Source organism: Mus caroli, unplaced genomic scaffold, assembly GCF_978045245.1.
Source record: "Mus caroli unplaced genomic scaffold, Mus_caroli_1 scaffold_20, whole genome shotgun sequence".
Lineage (NCBI taxonomy): Eukaryota > Metazoa > Chordata > Mammalia > Rodentia > Muridae > Mus > Mus caroli.
In genome coordinates this window covers 21661857-21682342 of record NW_028227275.1, presented here as the reverse complement: position 1 = coordinate 21682342, position 20486 = coordinate 21661857, and the positions used below count along the sequence as shown (strand labels likewise).

Below are 20486 nucleotides of genomic sequence, written 5' to 3'. Positions count from 1 at the left end.
TGGGCTGCATGGGGTAAGCCCCTAGTGCTAAGGACAGATAATGGTCCTGCATATACTTCTTCTAAATTTAGCCAATTTTGCAAACAAATGCAAGTGAAACATATTACTGGACTGCCCTATAATCCACAGGGCCAATGCATAATTGAAAGAGACCATCGTACTTTGAAACAATATTTGCAAAAACAGAAAGGGGGAATAGAGGCTATGACGCCAAAGATGGCTCTATCCCTTACAATATTTACTCTTAATTTTTTTTAATTGGATGATGCTGGAAGATCACCAGCTGAAAGGCACGGACAATGGCCTCAATCGCCCAATGAAATGGTCAAATGGAAAAATGTCCTTGATAATAAATGGTATGGCCCGGATCCTATCTTAATCAGATCCCAGGGAGCTATTTGTGTTTTTCCATAGGGTGAAGAAAATCCACTTTGGGTTCCGACGCGACTGACAAGGACCGTGAAAGAGCAAGATGAATCCCAAGATGATCCTGCTATTCCTGCTCCTGTTGATTGAGACCGGGATGAGTATACCTTTGTGGGCATAGTAAGATCATGGCCAGTACCTTTACCGGTACATTCCAATTCTTCTACCTTGCCTTTGTTTTATGCAACAGAATGTTTTCTGGATGCGCCTTGTGCACGACAAACTCAAGAGCCACGGGTGTATAATAGTACGAGTTTTCATTTAAATTATACACTATGCTTTGTGCATGATGTGGATAGACCTTTTACACCCTGTATATTTTTAAAGAAAAAGATTATCTCTAATTGGGCAGACCCCATTATCCAAAATAAAGTGAGCTCTGGAGTGTTACTTAATGCTTTAACGCAAGTCGTCCAAGGAGCGCAATTAGGCTCAGGTGATGTTGGAAATAATGTAACTTCACCTATAAACATCACCACTATTATGATAAAGGGAAAGGTGACTATTCCCAAAAGATCACGATGGCCTGTTGGCAATGCTACTGCTAAACGCAGCGTGCCCTGGTGTCATCCGGACCTCACATTTCCTATAGTTTTTTCACCTTGTCAATCAAAAATTTTCCCTCGAAAAGAAATAGCAAAGGGTTTTGTTTTGTCACCTCCATTAGATTTTACTGTAATGAATGATAAAGAAGATGCTACAGGAAAAGAAAATATTTGGCCATATTACCAATGGATTTTAAGTAATGAGGCAGGTGCTAGTACCAGTCTGTCAGCCTTTGCACTGCTGACTGGAACCTTTCATGAGATATTGAATGTTTCTGCCACACTTTCCAATACCTCTGCTCATTTAGATAATGTGACAACTAATAGAGTTTTCAGAAATATGACTACCTATCCAGTAGAAGTTTGTGTTAGTCCTCCATTTTTCTTTATATTGGCTGAATTTCAAAATGATACAGAATGATTAGATTATACAAATATCACTTGTTTTTTGACGCAATGCTGGAATGGAACCAAATTCTTAGCCTTAGTGGTACAGCTACCAATCTTGGTCCCTGTACCTGTTGAGGCAGATCCAGAGAAGTTCCCAATAATGAATCTAGTTAGACAGAAGAGAGATTTTGGAATCACAGCTGCCATTGTCACTGCCATTGTAGTGTCTGCAGCATCAGCGGTTACCGCAGGAATTGCTATGGCCAATCAAGTTAATAGTGCTGATACCATAAGTCAGATAGCAGAAAAAACGTCTGAGGCATTGCTCACTCTGCAAAGGGTGGATTCGCATATCACCTCAGGATTAATGTTAGTGAATCAGAGAGTGGATATTTTACAGCATAACATGGAACAGATGATGGATGTCATTCAAATGAGTTGTGTGGCATCCACTCCGCATGTATGCATTACTCCCAATAGGTATATTAATAATTCTTTTATTAAAAGTACAGACCTATCGAATTATCTGAAGGGAAACTGGTTGCAGGAGCTGGACAGGCTGCAGAAGAGGCTGCAGATACAGATCCTGAACCTTAATGGAACCAGAGTGGAACCTGTGACCCTTGGAGACTTTACCTCTTGGCTTTCCTCTGCTTTCTCTTAACTTAAGGAATGGGTGGGAGTGATTTTGTTTGGTGCTGCCATATGCTGTGGACTGGCGTTCATGCTCTGGTTGGTATACAAATTTAGAACACAACAAAAACATGACAAGGTGATTATAACTCAGGCACTATTGGCTATTGAAAAGGGCGCCTCCCCTAAAGTTTGGTTATCTATGCTCAAGAATTAGTCGGCCTCTGAGTTCTCTGCTCTTGTGCATGAGAGAGACTCAACAATCATTGATCAGCCCTTGCACATTGATGCATACGACAGGGTGATCATGATTTCCCCACTAATTCATTTTTTGACTGGCCTCTTTTGCAGAGTTTGCCCTAGGTCATTTAGCAGTTACTGTCACACAGCACTGGGGTATCCAGAGACGGGCAACTTTCCTCATGCACAGGCCAACCTAAGACACGGGGCCCAGTGGCGATAGGGTTACCCTACGACGGGAAAAGACTGTGACATTGGAGGAACGACCTAAAACAGGAGCCACAGCAGATGGACATAATTGCACAGGCCTAGTCCAGCCTCATTTTATTAAACAAAAAGGGGGAGAAGTGGGAAGCCACATGTGCCGATGCAGAGTGGCACAGGCTTCTGCTGGCCACCACGCATACATAGGCAGGAAAGTTTTTTGCCAAGATGAGGTTTTGAGAATTGACCAAAATTGACCAATCAGAAGAGAGAGAAATTGACCAATCAGAAGAGAGAGAAGTTAATCAATCAGATGAGAGAGAAAGTAACCAATCAGATGTAGGAATGCAAATGAGGTAGTAAGCAAAAACCAAGCACAACACAATCCGGGTGTGAGACACGCCTCTCCTAGGCCTATATAAAGCAGCACCAGGGCTGGGATCAGGATCTATTCCCCTCTACAATCAAGCTCTCCCAATAAACGTGTGCAGAAGGATCCTGTTGCAGTGTCGTTCTTGCTGGTCGAGTCGTACGCGCGCAAGAGTGGCCTATGGTTGAGCAGGACATTTCTGTTCCAGTTAGTAGGTTGGAGAAGGTGAGAAGGGTGAGAGGCATGATTTCAGTTTGAGTTGATAGGTACTGAGGAAGAGAGGGCAGTCTGCAGCCAAGTGATAGCCTACCTGGAGTTCTGGTGACTGGTGTCCTGCTGAATGTTTTGATGTAAAAATTTACTGTAATCTTTGCATAACTGCCTGAACCCTATGCCATTACATGGTTGATTGCAGGCAATTGATAACTGACAATTGCCATAACATTATATAAATTGCATTAGGTAAGTTTTCTTCTATAATCTTACTGAAGATACTCACTGGCCCTATAAGTTGGGAATCTTCACTTTCTTATATGCCACTTATCTTTAGATTTTGTCTTCTCATTGTATCCTGGATTTCCTGGATGTTTTGGGTTAGGAACTTTGTTCATTTTGCATTTTGTTTGATTGTTGTATCAATGTTTTCTATGGTATCTTCTATATCTAAGATTCCCTATCCTATCTTATGAATTCTGTTGGTGAGTCTTGCATCTATGGTTCCTGATCTCTTTCCTAGGTTTTCTATCTCCAGGGTTATCTCCCATTGTGATTTCTTTATTATTCTATTTCCATTTTTAGATCCTGGATGGTTTTTCTTAAATTCCTCCATGTTCTTGGTTGTATTTTCCTGTAAATTTTGAAAGGATTTTGGTGTTCCCTCCTTAAAGGCTTCTATCTCTTTCCCTGTATTATATTGTATTTCTTTAAAGGAGTTATTTATGTCCTTCTTGAAGTCTTTTATCATCATCATGATCTGTGATTTTAGATTAGAATCTTACTATTCAGGTGTGTTGGTGTATGTAGGGCTTGCTGTGGTGGAAGAACTGGGTTCTGATGATGACAAAATATAGTGACTTCTGTTGCTTTTGTTCTTGTTCTTGCCTCTCACTACATGGTTATGTCTAATACTAACTGCCCTTTCTGTCTCTGAATTCAACCTGTCCCGCCTGTGATCCTGGCTGTATCAGAACTAATTGTAGTCCAGCTGTCTCTATGATTCTGGGATTCTGGGATCCTGGAATCCTGGGATCCAAAACCTTGGGTGTGTCAAAGTTCCTGGTAGTCGTCAAGCTGCCTCTGTGATCCTGAAAACCTGGTATGACCAAGCTCCTGAGATCCTATTGTTTCAGAGCTCCTGGAAATCAAGTTTTCTATTGGTGTTGCAGGAATGGGTGGGGAGCCAGAACCCTGGTTCTGCTCTAGCACACGTGCAAGCTCTAAAGAACATGTGACCCTGAGGGGATATTGTATTTTCTCAAAAGTGTTTGTGCATCTACTGAGATGGTCATGTGACTTTTTCTGGAGTTTGTTCATATACTATCTTAAATTGATGGATGTTCATATATTGACACATCCCTCCATCCCTACAAGGAGGACTCCTTGATCATGGAGAATAGTGGGTTTGACAAGTTATCAGATCAGTTTGCGAGAATTTTATTGAGTATTTTTCCCTGATATTTATCAGTGAAAATGGAATGAAGTCCTCTTGCTTGTTTGGGTCTTTGTGTGAATTAGATAACACAGTTACTGTGGCATTGTAGAATAAATTAGGTAGTGTTCCTTCTGTTTCTATTTTGTAGAATAGTTTAGAAATATTGGTAAGAGCTTTTCTGTGAAGGTCTGGTACAATTCTGCCCTAAAGTCATTTGGTTCTGGGCTTATTTTGGCTCTGAGTTTTTTAATTACTATTTCTATTTCCTTGGAGATATAGGACTGTTTAGATAGTTTACCTGCTCTTGATTTAACTTTGGTATATGGTATCTGTTTAGAAAATCACTCATTTCACCTAAATTTTCCAGTTTTATTGAGCATAGGTTTTTGTAGTAGAATCTGATGATTTAGTTTTTTTTTTTTTAATTACTCAGTTTCTGTTGCTATGTCTCCCTTTTCCTTAGTAATTTTGTTGACTTTGATACTATCTCTGTGTCTTTTAGTTAGTTTGGATAGGGGTTTATTTTGTTGATATTCTCAAAGAATCAGCTTATGGTTTTGTTGATCCATTGTTCCATTCATTCCCTTTTTTTCTACTTGGTTGATTTTGGCCCTGAATTTGACTGTTTCCTACCATCTACTCTCCTTGGGTAGAAGTGTTTATAGTTTTGTTTTGGTTAGTTGGTTTTTATTTTTGTTATTTATTTGTTTGTTTGTTTGTTTGTTTGTTTTGTTTTGTTTTTTATCTGAGACAGGGTTTCTCTCTATAGCCCTGGCTGTACTGGAACTAACTTTGTAGACCAGGCTGGCCTTGGATTCAGAAATTTGCCTGCCTCTGCCTCCCAACTGCTGGGATTAAAGGAATGCACCACCACTGCCCAGTGTGTTTATAGTTTTAATGTACTCCAAACAAACAGATTATATCTAAATCAGTATGTTTATGATTAAAAAATACTAATATCTAACTTCTAATACTAATATCTAACTCAATGATACATCATATACTCTAAGAGTAAAAAAAAAAGTTTTCTTTTACTCAATTATTTACTGAGTTTTATTCCTTCCTTTTTTCCTTTGCTGTATGAACCCTTAACTTTAAATTATCTTTTAAGAGAGCTCGGCACATTAAAAGAGAGGGGGAGGGAGAGGAGGAGGGAACGGGGAGAAGGAGAAGAGAGAGAACGATCAATCTGTAACCTACTCTGGACAGTCAGAGTTTGTCAATTGCCTCTGTTTATGTCACCAATTATACTGTTTGAATTTGCTCATGTGGAAATACTCAAAGAAGATTCCTTGAGTAATTGCATCATTTAGCTGTGTGCAATTCTGTATGTAATGATCTCCGGGGCATAAGAAAGATTTCCAAATAGAGGCCAGACAAAGTTAAATTTGGACTTTTCCTAAAAGCCTCATACATAATTTTTGCAGAAAAAGACACAAAAATCATAATACGGAAAGTTCCCAAGAATGCAACATTGGGATCAAAACCCAAAAGTTCAAGATAGATTTTAGCGATCAGTGCAGCTTTGCTGGAACTATGCTGAATTCCTGACTCTTGCCATTACTAATGAATTTGTCTTTGCCAATGTCTTCTCATTTAAAAATTTTCAATGATATGGGAAGGAATTATAGTAACTAAAAATAATAAAATATGCTTCCTGTGACTGTTATTCTTGCTAGAAAGAATAGAGAAGCTTAGAGACAAGATAAAAAACATGAAAGCAAAGAATTTACTAAGGTTTAAGATGAAAGACAACTATAAAATGCTTTTGCATGTTAAACAGCTTTAAAATGTTTTGATTTTGATCTAGGTAAAAACAAAGCAGTAGTGGCTTTACCCTGCCAGTGTATTCCACACTTGTTTCTGTAGAGTGTGAAGCTACTCCTTGACACAGATTATTTGATTCAAATGTCAGTCCTTCCAGTAACTTCAGGTGATGCCTATCTAAAGAGATTTCTCTTTTTTTTTTTTTCCTTTTTTTTTTTTTTGGTTTTTCGAGACAGGGTTTCTCTGTGTAGCCCTGGCTGTCCTGGAACTCACTTTGTAGACCAGGCTGGCCTCGAACTCAGAAATCCGCCTGCCTCTGCCTCCCGAGTGCTGGGATTAAAGGCGTGCGCCACCACGCCCGGCTGAGATTTCTCATATCATCCTCACCAAGTGCTCTCTCTCTCTCTCTCTCTCTCTCTGTGTGTGTGTGTGTGTGTGTGTGTGTATGTGTGTGTGTGTGTGTGTGTGTGTGTGTGTGTGTGTGTGTGTGTGTGTATAAAGGTGTAAGGCTTATGTGGAGGTCAGAGATCAATTTTTGGTTTTGTTCCTTAGGAACTCCCAAAATAGGTTTAGAAACATGATATCAGAGTTGAACCATTTAATTTGCAATGACTTTTTCGCTAATGATCATTTACATTGACTTCAGAAACTACATAATGGAGAACTGTTATCCTTGGGCAATTAGAGAACAGAAGCTGTGATAAGAAGGAATATACAGTGACATTTCTGGGACTGGGTTAAATGAGGGCTTCCGTGGGTAATTGAGAAAAACAGCACAGCAGAAGCTTTCCTCATCTTCACTTCTGTTTTATCATCTTCATTCCATAGGGATGAAGCACATCTGGAACTTGGGAGGAATTTTAGAAAATCCAGAACATTTGGGGGTCATATCGATGTCCTTTGGGTCAACCAGAGGTTTCAGTTTGAAATTCTGTAAAATGGTGGTCAGGAATAGAAACAGCTCCATGCGGGCAAGGGTCTCTCCCACACAAATCCGTTTTCCTATGGGAAATAAAGATTGGAAGAAGGTAACTATGCCTTGTACATAAGTGAGTTTGAGTGGCGCTGTGTTTGTAAATAGCATGAGAGAATAAAATTGAATGAGTTATTGGATGAGTGTTTAGATGTATTGATGGTTGAATGGATATCTAGTTAAACAAAGACACAAAGATGAGACATATTTTCCCTGCTAACATATGATGTTAAGAAATATATTGTGGCTTCAGGTTTCCACCGATGTCTGGAAGCTGACCCTAAGCCATAGCTCTTCCCAACTCAATCCTGACCAGTGATAACTTGTCCTCCAAGAGTGCTGACACACCTAACCTCACAGGTGAGACCACCACTACTGTCTCAATACCTGATCCAAGTGGCACCTGCCCAGGGCCCAACAAAGCCAGGAACAGAGGAACAGACAGGGACATTATCCTGATTCTATCTGTCCCCAGGACCTACCCTTGTGAAACACCACACCACACCTAATCCCACCTCATGATAACATGCCCACATGAGGGTTGACACACCTAAGCTCACAAAATCACAGGCTCACACAAGGAAGCTCCAGTCTGCAGCAAGATCTGTTAACACTAGAGATGACCAAATAGTGAGAAGCAAGTGCAAGAACATAAGCAATAAGCACAGAAACCAAGACTACTTAGCAGCCTTAGAACCCAGTTTATCCAACACATCAAATCCTGGATATTCCAACACACCTTAACACTAAGATTCTGATCTAAAATCAAATCTCATGATGATGATAGAAGACTTTAAGAAAGACATAAATAGCTCCCTTAAGGAAATAAAGGAGTACACAGGTAAAAAGATAGAAGCCCTTAAAGAGGAAACTCATGAATCTCTTAATGAAATATAGGAAAACAAAAGCAAACAGGAAAAGGAATTGAAAAAAAAATCCATGATCTAAAAATGGAAATAGAAACAATAAAGAAACCAAAAAGGAGACAACCCTGGAGATGGGAAACCTAGGAAAGATATCAGGAGTTACAAATGCAAGCATCACCAACAGAATACAGGAGATAGGAGAATCTAAGGTGTAGAAAATACCAAAGAAAACATTGACACAACACTCAAAGAAAATGCAAAATTTACAAAGCTCCTAACCCTAAACATACAGGAAATCCAGGACATCATGAGAAGACCAAACCTAAAAATAATAGATACAGAAGAGAATGAAGATTCCCAAATTAAAGGGTCCATAAATACCTTCAACAAAGTTATAGAAGAAACTTCCCTGGTGTAAATACAGAGATGACTATGAACATAAAGGAAGCCTACAAAACACCATATAAAATGGACCAGAAAAGAAATTCCTCCCATTACATAATAATCAAAACAACTAATATACTAAACAAAAAGCTAGAAGATCCTGTGAAAATGTCATACAGATGCTAAGAGAATTAAAAAAAAAAAAAAGCCTTGGCTAATATACCCAGCAGAATTCTCAATTACCATAGATGAAGAAAGCAAGATATTTCATGAAAAAAAAACCAAATTTAAACATTATTGTTCTACAAATCCAAACCTATAATAAATAATAGTTGAAAAACACTATCACAACGAAGTATACTACACCCAAGAAAAAACAAAAAATTAATCTACTTGCAACAAACCCAAAAGAAGATAGCCACAAAAACATAATTCTACATCTAACAACAAAAATAATAGGAAAGAGGAATCACTGGTCCCTAATAACTCTAAATAACAATGGACTCAATTCCCCAATAAAAAGACTTAGACTAACAGAACATATACATAAACAGGACCCAGCATTTTGAAGCACACAGGAAAAAATACCTCAGGGACAAAGACAGACACTCCTCAGATTAAAGGGCTAGAAACAAATTTTTCAAGAATATGTTCACAAGAAAGAAGCTGGAGTATCCATTCAAATATCATATAAAATCTACTTGCAATGAAGTTATCATAAAAGATGAGGAAGGATACTTCATACTCCTCAAAGGAAAAATCAGTCAAGATGAACACTCAATTCTGAATGTCAATGCCCCAAATGCAAGGATATCTACATTTGTAAAAGAAAAATTACTAAAGCTCAAAGCAAAACAATGAACCTTGCAAAATAATAATGGACAGATCATGGAATCAGAAAACAAAGAGAGACACAATAAAACTAACAGAAGCTCTGAACCAAAACAATTTAACAGATATCTGTAGAACATTTCACCCTAAAACAAAAGAATATACCTTCTTCTCAGTAATTCATGGTACCTTCTCCAAAATGGATCATATAATCCGTTACAAAATAGAACTCAAGATACAAGAAGTTTGAAGTAACCCCATGCATTCTATTAGATCCCCACAGACTAAGGGTGGTCTTCAATAACAAAAACAACAGAAAACCCAAATGCATATGGAAGCTGAACAACTCTCTACTCAATGATAACTTAGTCAGGGAAGATAATAAATAAAGAAATTAAAGATATTTTAGAATTTAACGAAAATAAAGGGACAGCATACCCAAATTTATGGGACACCATGAAAGCAATACTAAGAGGGAAAATCATAGCTCTGAGTACCTCAGTAAAGAAAATGGAGAGAGCAAATACTAGCAGCTTAACAGCACATCTGAAATCTCTAGAACAAAAAGAAGCATATTCACCCAAGAGGAATAGACAGGAGGAAATATTCAAATTCAGGGCTGAAATCAGCAAAGCAGAAAAGAGAACTACAGAAAATATCAACAAAATTCTGTTTCTTTGAGAAAATAAACAAGATAGATAAACCCTCATCCAGACTAACCAGAGGGCACAGAGATAGTGTGGTAGTTTTACACAATGAAGTACTACTCAGCTATTAAAAAATTTACTTCACGAAATTCTTTTGCAAATGGATGCAACTAGAAAATATCATTCTGAGTGAGGAAACTCAGTCAAAAAATAACACACCTGGTATGTGCTCAATGATAAGGAGATACTATACATAAAGCTCAGATTACACACCATACAACTCACAGACCATATCAAGCTCAAGAAGGAAAACATAAGTGTGGATACTTAAGTCCTACTTAGAAGAGGGAACAAAATAATCATGAGAGATAGACAGAGGGAGGGACTTGGGAGGAAGAGAGTCAGTAAAGGGGAAAAGGGGGCAGGATGAGGTATAGGAGGAATTGGGCTAGATATACAGAGGGTAAGGAATTGAACAGAGGTGTATACCAGTGGGGGATGGGAAACTGGGGTTAGCTACCAGAGAGACCCAGATGCCAGGAAAACAAGAGATTCCCAGGACCTAACTGAGGTGACATTGGCTAAAATACCCAAAAAAGGGGAGAGAGAACCTGTAAAGACCATACCCATAGATTAGGTACTACCCTCTTTTAATGAATGGGACCACCTACCATCTCAAAATTTTTAACTCAGAATTGCTCCTGACGAAAGGAAATTCGGGGACAAAGAATGGAGCAGAGATCGAAAGAAAGGCCATGCAGAGACTACCCTACCTGGGAATTCATCCCATATGTAGACACCAAACTCAGACAGTATTGCTGATGACAAAAGTGCATGTTGGCATGAATCTGATATAGCTGTCTCCTGAGAGGCTCTACCAGTCTGACCAACACAGGTGAAAAGAATTCTACCAGTTTGAATGAAAATTAAAGCCAGTAATCCCAATATTATTCCTCAAAATAGAAACAAAAGAACTTGCCTATTTCTGTTATGAGGTCACAATTATCCACACCCCTAAACCACCTAAACCCAAATATGAAAAAGAATTACAAACTAAATTGTCTTACAATCATAGATTTGACAATTCTCAGTACACATACTTGCTAAGAAAATACTAGAACACTCAAAAAGTCTGTCAAGTAGGTTTCATCCCAAAGATGAACAGATGGTTTGACACACATAAATCAATGTAATCCACAATATAAATATACAAAAAGATATGATCACCATGATCATCTCATTAGAAGAACCTTTTACTGAAACACAGCATTCCTTCATGAGGAAAGTCCTGGGGAGACTAGAAATAGAAGGAACGTTACTCAACATAATAAATGTTATTTTAGATCAAACCCACAGGCCAAATCAAACTAAACAGAAAGTCTTAAAATATTTTTACTAAAATCAGGAACATGAAAACAATGTCCACTATCTTCATATTTATTAAATATAGTATTTGATTTTATGCAGGATCAATGAGACAATTGAAGGAGATCAAACCAACACAAATAGGAAGGGAATATTTAAAAATATCCTCTTTTCAGATGATAAGATTATATCCATAAACCCCAAAAATCTCTACTAGATAACTTCAACATCTGATATCACTTTAAGAAAAGTACCACTATTCAAGATTAGCATGCAAAAATCAAGAGGCTTTCTATATACAAATGACAACTGTACTGAGAGAAAAGTTAGAGCAACAGTATCGTTTGCAATATTAACAAGAAAAAACATCTTAGGGTAGCTGAACAAGTAAGTGAAAGACATAAAGACAAAAATTTAAGATATTGAAGAAATGAATTAAAGAAAAAATTAGAAGATGGAAAGATCCCAATGTTCACAGATCAGCAGGATTAATAGAGTGAAAAATTGTTATCCTACCAAAAGCAATCTACAGATTAAAATTCCATCACAAAGAAAGATTTTTCAGCTTTATATAAAAGAAACACAAGAAGCCTTGATAGCTGAAACAATCCTGAATGATAGAAAAATGGACGGGGGGGGGGGAGATAAAACTATCACTGAACTCAAATTGTATTATAATAATAAACTCAGGGTGGTATTGACAAAAAATCAAACAGGCAGAAGGTGTCACGTTATGATTTGTTCTCAAATTCACTTGACAAATGAACATGAAGCCATTTCAACACTTTAGATAAGGAGATGTGATATTGTTAAAAAGTATCCTCACTGGTAGAGCAACAGTGAGGTCCATGATCACAGCATAGACTTCTGCCACAATCACAGGTTTTCCACAGTCTCATGGGGACTACAAAGTCTCTTACATCTGGCACTAAAAATATTGTCTATCTGTGTTTCAACTTTTATATAAATGAATGTGTATTACAGTTGCATCTGTGGGTGAGTGAATATCAAAGTTAGCTGGTTTTCGAGTTCAGAAGATCCTCAAGGTCTCCTGGAAGAAGAAATACAGTTGGTTTTAACACCCAAGATAGGTGCTAGGCATTCAACGCAGGTATATGGCAAGAGCTACATGTTCTCTTATCTGCTGAACCATCTATCAAGCCCTTTATTGCTTTTGGAAGAATATCAAACACCAGCCAAGGTTCCAGCAGTGACTGGGAATGTGCTCACAAAGCCTCAATCCTAACTCAGAGCTATGGACAGCTGCAGCCTACTAAGAGATGGAAAGCCAATTTTATTTATCAATTAAACCATATATGGGTTACATATACTCCAGAGGTTGTCACTAAACAAATAAATGTATTACAGGACATAGTTCACACAGTAGCTTTTAAAAAGTTGTACAAGCGTAGAAAAAATGTGCTGAAAATATGTTATGCACATGTGATGGTTATTTTGAAATATCAGGTTAGTTTTGATCAAAGGACTTATATACACGTATGAAACTAAAACAATAAAAATGAGATCTAAGAATATTATTCTCTTTTTCTCCTACCACTTATGTTCTTTGTGTCAGGTAGGAATGTCTCAATTACAATGTTGATTCACTTTTGCATTTTAAATTTGAGATATTGGAGAGCAAACACTGGAGAGTTCTATCCAGCAGCACACTTGTTCAGTGGTATGCATATCTATCTAAACACAAGTCCAGTTATATTAGCATCTTAGCTCATTTACTTCTATATGGACTTTATGCCTGTTGGAGAATTTCTGGTGTTTTTATTTTACACTTTAACTTTTAATTTTTTAATATTTAATGTATAGCTGAGCCTGGAGGAGAGTGATATAACAAAGACAAACGTTCAAATTATGGTTTAACTTTATCTCAATGGTGATTAATCAAAGGCTAACTACCATTTATTCTCTAGGGTAATGTCTTTTGGATCCCCAAGATATACATAAAAGAAAATTTCAAGTGTATAAGCAGTAGGATTGCTACGAAGGCATGAACACAGTGAATCCTTAATATTTGATTCTGGCAAGAAAATGTGTCATCATTACCAAGGACAGTGCATGGGCACTGGGATTAAAGCTGCAGATCATGCACAAATTGCAAGTCTACCAGCAATTGGGAGCCACTGGATAAGTCCCACAGATCCTCATGTCACTGGAGCCTTGGAAATGACTTTCTATTACCTGCTGAGAAAGGCATGAAGTAGTCACTTTTCTTAAAGTTTCCATTGTCATCTAGAAAGTGGCCAGGGTCAAACACCTCTGGGTTGGGGAACTCCTTACTGTCATGCAGCACTGATGTCAGTGATGTTATTACCTGTGTTCCCTGCAAACAACATACAACAAAGAAAGCAATGTATAAATGTCTCAGGGTGCCAAACATTGCTCACCTTCTCCTCCATAGAGGAAGTACAAAGAATGGTACTTGGGAGTTGTTATTCTTGTCCGTTGTCACAGGTTATTGATTTCCTCCAACTTTTTGTTTGTCTTTTCCTCAATTTCTTTAAGGAATTTACTCACTTATTTAAGATCTTCTGCCTTCCTCATAGTGTTGATACTGAGGTCTTTTTCTTGTGCTTTAACTGCACTAGAGTATTCCAAGCTTTCTGCAGTAGCCTAGTTCTGGTCTAATAGTGAAATAATGCTTTGGCTATTGATTTTGTTCTTATCCTGGCATCTAGGCACATGGATTTGGAATGATTATATATTTAGGTGCTATCTTTCAGGTGTAGTGTGATTATATACCTAGGTGCTTATTTTTCTAAAAACTTAGATACATAGAATTATTCTAATATAGATTTATACCATCATCCTATAACATAGCTAATATTCGTTATTATACGCTAATTGTTTTTATCCTTTGACTACAACTTAATCTAATAAAATCATTTTCCAAATCATCTGAAGTCTTGGAAATTGACAGAGAAATGTTACAGTTATATTAACCATAAGTGACATGAATATGCTTACATATCAGTTGTTTCTATTCATTCAGTCTTCTTTACCTCATAAGATTTATGTCAAACTCATTATTTCTCTAGAGAATCCATGAATTAGTAGTAGTATAATTTACATTTTAAGTTTCTGCAGTCTTTTCTATTTTTTGATTGCACACATATTCCAAATGTCCTGAATTATTTCTATAAAAATTTTATTTTAACGAATTTAGAAATTAATAGCTGTTCAAATTAATGGTTTCTGAAATTCATCAATAATATTTTAATGGATCAATAATAACTTAAATGGTAATGAAATACAATTATATGAAAACAAAAGTATAAATAAAATGTTAACCAGAAGCCAACTTGAATTCTGCATAGGCTTTTCAAAGAAAGCATCATAACCAGTAAAATATATAAGGATAGGTAAAATAAAAATCACATAATAATTCATTTCTATACACCATATTTAAAAAATAATAATAAAAGAATATTCATTGCTCAGTAAACCTCTAAAGCTAGATACAAGCTGTATCATTGAAAGAAAATTAATATGACTAAAATAAACCAAACAAGTCAAAGTGTAATATGGCCTTTTCATAAGTTGAAGAATTAAGCATATAAACTACTTCTAGTTATTTGTAGATTTTCCTCTCAATAATAAAAATTCCAAAACGTATTGGTTGAATTCAACTTAAATTGAAAAATATATATGAGAATATAAACAACTAATCTTTATTCAAATGATCTGTGGAAGACAAAGCAAATGTCAGATTGCCACTACCATGTCCCTGCCTCTTTATAGCTTCTTTCTCAGTTGTGAACCAGCATAAGCAATGGAAAGTAAGTGTAATGGAAAGGACTGGAATCACACTGAAATGGAGAACATCAAGATCACAGAAGTGTAACAGGGAGAAACAAGCTTACCTTGGGGATGAAGTAGTTTCTGAACTTGGTGTGACAGGTTACTTCATGCACCACACCATTTGGGCCAAGGTCAAGGTATCGCTGGACCTCATGCACCATGGCATTTGTGTAAGGCATATGGTTCCTATCCTGCATACAGGGGCTGCGGTGTCTCCCAATCACATTGTCAATCTCTTCCTGGACTTTAGCTGGATACAAGTAATGACAAATATTGGAATGGGAAAAATGTAGCCTGTATCTCCCATAAATGCACAGCTACCTAGGCCATGAAGAAAGTGGCCCAGAAACATTTTGAACATATATTTTATGCTGAGGAATAAACTTAGATACATAGGATTATTCTAATATAGTTTAATACCATCATCCTACAACATAGCTAATCATAATATGATTCATTATTATATGCTAATTGTTTTTATCCAGAGTATCAAATAATATGAGATAAAATAAATATTGATAACAATAAAACAGAGTACAATTAATTTGTCAATATTGACATTAATAAAAGATATCAGAAGTAAGTTATTATAATGGTGAATATATGTAGTACTGATTGTAAAATTATGTATCTGAAGGTCTTTTTGCAATGTTATTCTCCCTATCTTAACTATCAGTGGTCAGGTTCATCACCAACAACTACTTAGAAATGTATTTGTATTTTAAACAATAACTGTTTTATGTACTCAATCATATACGATATTTATTGAGATATTGGTAGCAAAAAAGAACATATCAGTTATTTCTATATCCTATTTACAAATATAAGTAGATAATGAACACACATACATACCATATACACGTGAATGCCCACACACATCATTCATAGATTACCATACTTGGTAATATAGACAAATTGTGGAAGGAGATATATAAATATGATTCCCTATCTCCAATGTAAGAGTTTTCTAAATTATTGATATACTTTTTGATTAATGCATACTGTTCACTTTAGTTTTTAATTGTCTCTTTCATGATTTATACTTCCATGTATTTCAGTGGATGTTTCAGCTCCTACAATAAATGTGCACTGAATGAAGACATGAGAAGACACAGTACATCTGTGTGTTCCCTCATGCTCTGTTCATTCCTGAAGCATCTCCCACGTCAATACCAAATCTTAGGCTTTCTAATTCTAGTACCAAGAACACTCTGTGAAAGTGTAGACTTGGCTCATAGGCTGTAAAGATATCTGGAGTAAATTGCTTCGTGGAAAGTTACTTTAGACAATTGAATGGAAAACCTCTTACAGGGTTACATACAGAAAGCAGAAAAGGGAGCAAAATTTACTATTGAAGATCTATCTTTACATTTTTGCTTTTCTGCGCGTTAGACAATCACCAGCTACTCTTGAGAAAGCTGGTGTAGTGGCACTATTTTAATGTGTTTTGGGAATAAACCTGAAAATCTTTGTGCTTTCATTCCATTCCTTACTTCCTGGGTTTTATATTGTTATTTCTGATGGATATTTGGAAAATATGTCTTTGCAAAACACAGAGATGTTTATAGTACAATACAATCTGGGTGGTAGATTCAGTTGTTGATACTCATGAAAGGGTGGAAAGACAGAGCTTTGAGACTATTCAACATTGCCAGTTTTCTACTTTCATCCTCTTCATTATTCTTCCTATGTCAACCATTCAATGTTCTTTACATATGGATTTCTTTTAGTTTAAAAAAATTCTAAGATTTATGTGTTGGAAACTCTTACCAGAAGGGGGAAGTAATTAAGAGAATAGTGGGCAGAGCAGCCTCTGTTTCCCAACCTGATTTTCTATTTAAAATTATTAGATACAAAGAGGTACCCTTAGGGACACAGGAGAGGCACAATATGTATTTGCTATTGTATAGCAATTCTTCAAGCATATAAGCCCTAATCATCTTACAGAATCTCGCCCCTGCCCTGTGACGATTGTATTATTCTTGTATTATGAAGGATTCTGTTGTTTACTGTTGTCTTTATTTGCTAGTCTAAATAAACAAATTCTGTCTTATAATTCTGCTATTGTCATTTCAGCGGATATTGGCAAAGGATGGAAGGCATATTTCATAAATGTGAAACACCTGGTTCTATTTAAAAATAAAATTTTACAATAATGTTATTTGTAACATGAAATTTTGGTATATTTGCAAAAATATTGTTCATCAGACTTTTTTATTAGACAATTTCTTCATTTACATTTCAAATGCTATCACCAAAGCCCCCTATACTGTCACTGCCACCCTGTTCCTCAACACACACACTCCCACTTCCTGACTCTGCCATTCCCCTGTATTGGGATATATGATCTTTGCAATACCAAGGGCCTCTCCTCCCATTGATGGCCGACTAGGCCATCCTCTGCTACATATGCAACTAGAGACATAGCTATGGGAGGTTACTGATTAGTTCATATCATTGTTCCACCTATAGGATTAGAGACCCCTTTAGATCCTTGGGTACTTTCTTTACCTCCTTCCACTGTGTTCCATCCAATAGAAGACTATAGAAGACTAAGCATCCACTTCTCTTCGCCAGGCATTGGCATATACTCACAACAGAGAGCTATGTCATGGTCCTGTTAGCAAAAACGTTCTTGCATATACAATAGTGTCTGGGTTTGGTGGTTGTATATGGGATGGATCCCCGGGTGGGGCAGTCCCTGGTTGGTCTTTCCTTCCATGTTAGTTTCAAACTTTGTCTCTGTAACTCCTCCATGGGTATTTTGTTCCTCATTCAAAGAAGGAATGAAGTATCCAGATTTTGGTCTTTCTTCTTCTTCAGGTTCATGTGTTTTTCCAAATTGTATCTTGGATATCCTAAGTTTCTGCGCAATATCCGCTTATCAGTGAGTACATAACATGTGTGTTTTTTGTGACTGGGTTACCTCACTCGGAATGATATCCTCCAGATGCATCCATCTGCCTAACAATTTCATGAATTCATTGTTTTGTTTTGTTTTGTTTTGTTTTGTTTTGTTTTGAAATTTACACAAAGAAAGTTTATTTTTCTTCATTCTATTTCTTAATTGGGTATTTTCTTCATTTACATTTCAAATGTTATCCCAAAAGTCCCCCATACCCCCCACGAACTCCCCTACCCACCCACTCCCATTTCTTGGCCCTGGCATTCCCCTATGCTAAGGCATATAACGTTTGCAAGACCATGGGGCCTCTCTTCCCAATGATGGCCGACTAGGCCATCTTCAGATACATATTCAGCTAGAGACATGAATTCCAGGGGTACTGGTTAGTTCATATTGTTGTTCCACCTATAGGGTTGCAGACCCCTTTATCTCCTTGGGTACTTTCTCTAGCTCCTCCATTGGGGGCCTGTGTTCCATCCAGTAGCTGACTGTGAGCTTCCACTTCTGGGTTCGCCAGGCCCTGGCATAGCCTCACAAGAGACAGCTGTATCAGTGTCCTTTCAGCAAAACCTTGCTGGTGTATGCAATGGTGTCAGTGTATGGAGGCTGATTGTGGGATGGATCCCTGGATATGGAAGTCTCTAGCTGGTCCATCCTTTTGTCTCAACTCCAAGCTTTGTATCTGTAACTCCTTCCATTGGTGTTTTGTTCCCAATTCTAAGTAGGGGCAAAGTGTCCACACTTTGGTCTTCCTTCTTCTTGAGTTTCATGTGTTTTGCAAATTGCATCTTGTATCTTGGGTATTCTAACTTTCTGGGCTAATATCCACTTATCAGTGACTACATATCATGTGAGTTCTTTAGTGGTTGGGTTGCCTCAGTCAGGATGATGCCCTCCAGGTCCATCCATTTGCCTAGGAATTTCATAAGTTCATTCTTTTTCATAGCTGAGTAGTATTCCATTTTGTAAATGTACAATATTTTCTGTATCCATTCCTCTGTAAAGGGAAATCTGGGTACCTTCCACCTTTTGCATATTATAAATAAGGCTGCTATGAACATAGTGGAGCATGTGTCCTTATTACCAGTTGGAACTTCTTCTGCGTAGATGCCCAGAAGAATTATTGCCCGGATCTGCCAGTAGTAATATGTCCAGTTTTCTGAGGAACCGCCAGACTGATTTCCAGAGTGGTTGTACCAGCTTGCAATCCCACCAACAATGGAGAAGTGTCTCTCTTTCTCTACATCCTCACCAGCATCTGTTATCAACTGAATTTTTGAACTTAGCCATTCTGACTGGTGTGAGGTGGAATCTCAGGGGTGTTTTGATTTGCAATTCCCTGATGATTAAGGATGCTGAACATTTTTCCAGGTGCTTCTCAACCATTCGGTATTCCTCGGGTGAGAATTCTTTGTTTAGCTCTGTACCCCATTTTAAATAGGGTTATTTGATTATCTGGAGTCCATCTTCTGGAGTTCTTTATATACATTGGATATTAGTCCCTTTTCATATTTCAGATTGGTAAAGAGACTTTCCCAATCTGTCGGTGGCCTTCTTATCTTATTGACAGTGTCTTTTGCCTTACAAGAGCTTTGCAATTTTATGAGGTCCCAAATCTCGATCTTACAGTACAAGCCATTGCTGTTCTGTTCAGGAATTTTCCCCCTGTGCCCATATCTTCAAGGCTTTTCTCCACTTTCACCTCTATAATTTTCAGTGACTCAACTTTTATGTGGAGTTCATTGATCCATGTAGACTAGATCCTGCATCCCTGGAATGAACCTTACTTGATCATGATGGATGATCATTTTGATATGTTCTTGCATTCAGTTAGTGAGAATTGTATTGAGTAATTTTGTATCAATATTCATAAGGAAAATTGGTCTGAAGTTCTCTCTTTTTGTGGGGTATCTATGTGGTTTAGGTATCAGAGTAATTGTGGCTTCAAACAATGAATTTGGTAGAGTACCATCTGTTTCTATTTTGTGGAAAAGTTTGGGGAGAACTGGAATTATGTATTCTTTGAAGGTCTCATAGAATTCTGCACTAAAAACATCTGGTCCTGGGCTTGTTTTTGGTTGGGAGACTATTATTGATTGCTTCTATTTCTTTAAGGGAATTCAGACTCTTTTGGTCATTAATATGATCTAGATAACTTTGGTACCTGGTATCTGTCTAGATTTTTGTCCATTTCATCCAGGTTTTCCAGTTTTGTTGAATATACCTTTTTATAATAGGAACTGATGGTGTTTTGGATTTCCTCAAGTTCTGTTGTTATGTCTCTCTTTTCATTTCTGATTTTGTTAATTAGCATACTGTCCCTGTGCCCTCTAGTGAGTCTAGCTAAGGGTTTATCTATCTTGCTGATTTTCTCAAAGAACCAGCTCCTGGTTTGGTTGAGTCTTTAAATGGTTCTTTTTGTTTCCACTTGGTTGATTTCAGCTGCGAGTTTGATTATTTCCTGTCTTCTACT

General features: G+C 37.2%; 1 protein-coding gene across 3 annotated transcripts in view; it reads right to left on the bottom strand.

The window, feature by feature from the left end:
• Window positions 1-6809: 6809 nt before the first annotated feature.
• The window catches only part of LOC147000134 (cytochrome P450 2C40-like), a 53413-nt gene continuing 39736 nt past the window's right edge, over window positions 6810-20486 (bottom strand). For all 3 annotated transcript variants that reach the window (XM_085834147.1, XM_085834150.1, XM_085834149.1), the window contains 3 exons: window positions 15171-15358; window positions 13489-13630; window positions 6810-7228 (listed from right to left, as the gene is read on the bottom strand). In XM_085834147.1, the coding sequence (XP_085690273.1) occupies window positions 7044-7228; window positions 13489-13630; window positions 15171-15358 (515 nt within the window). In that variant the 3' untranslated portion in view covers window positions 6810-7043. The remainder of the gene's footprint in view (window positions 7229-13488; window positions 13631-15170; window positions 15359-20486) is intronic.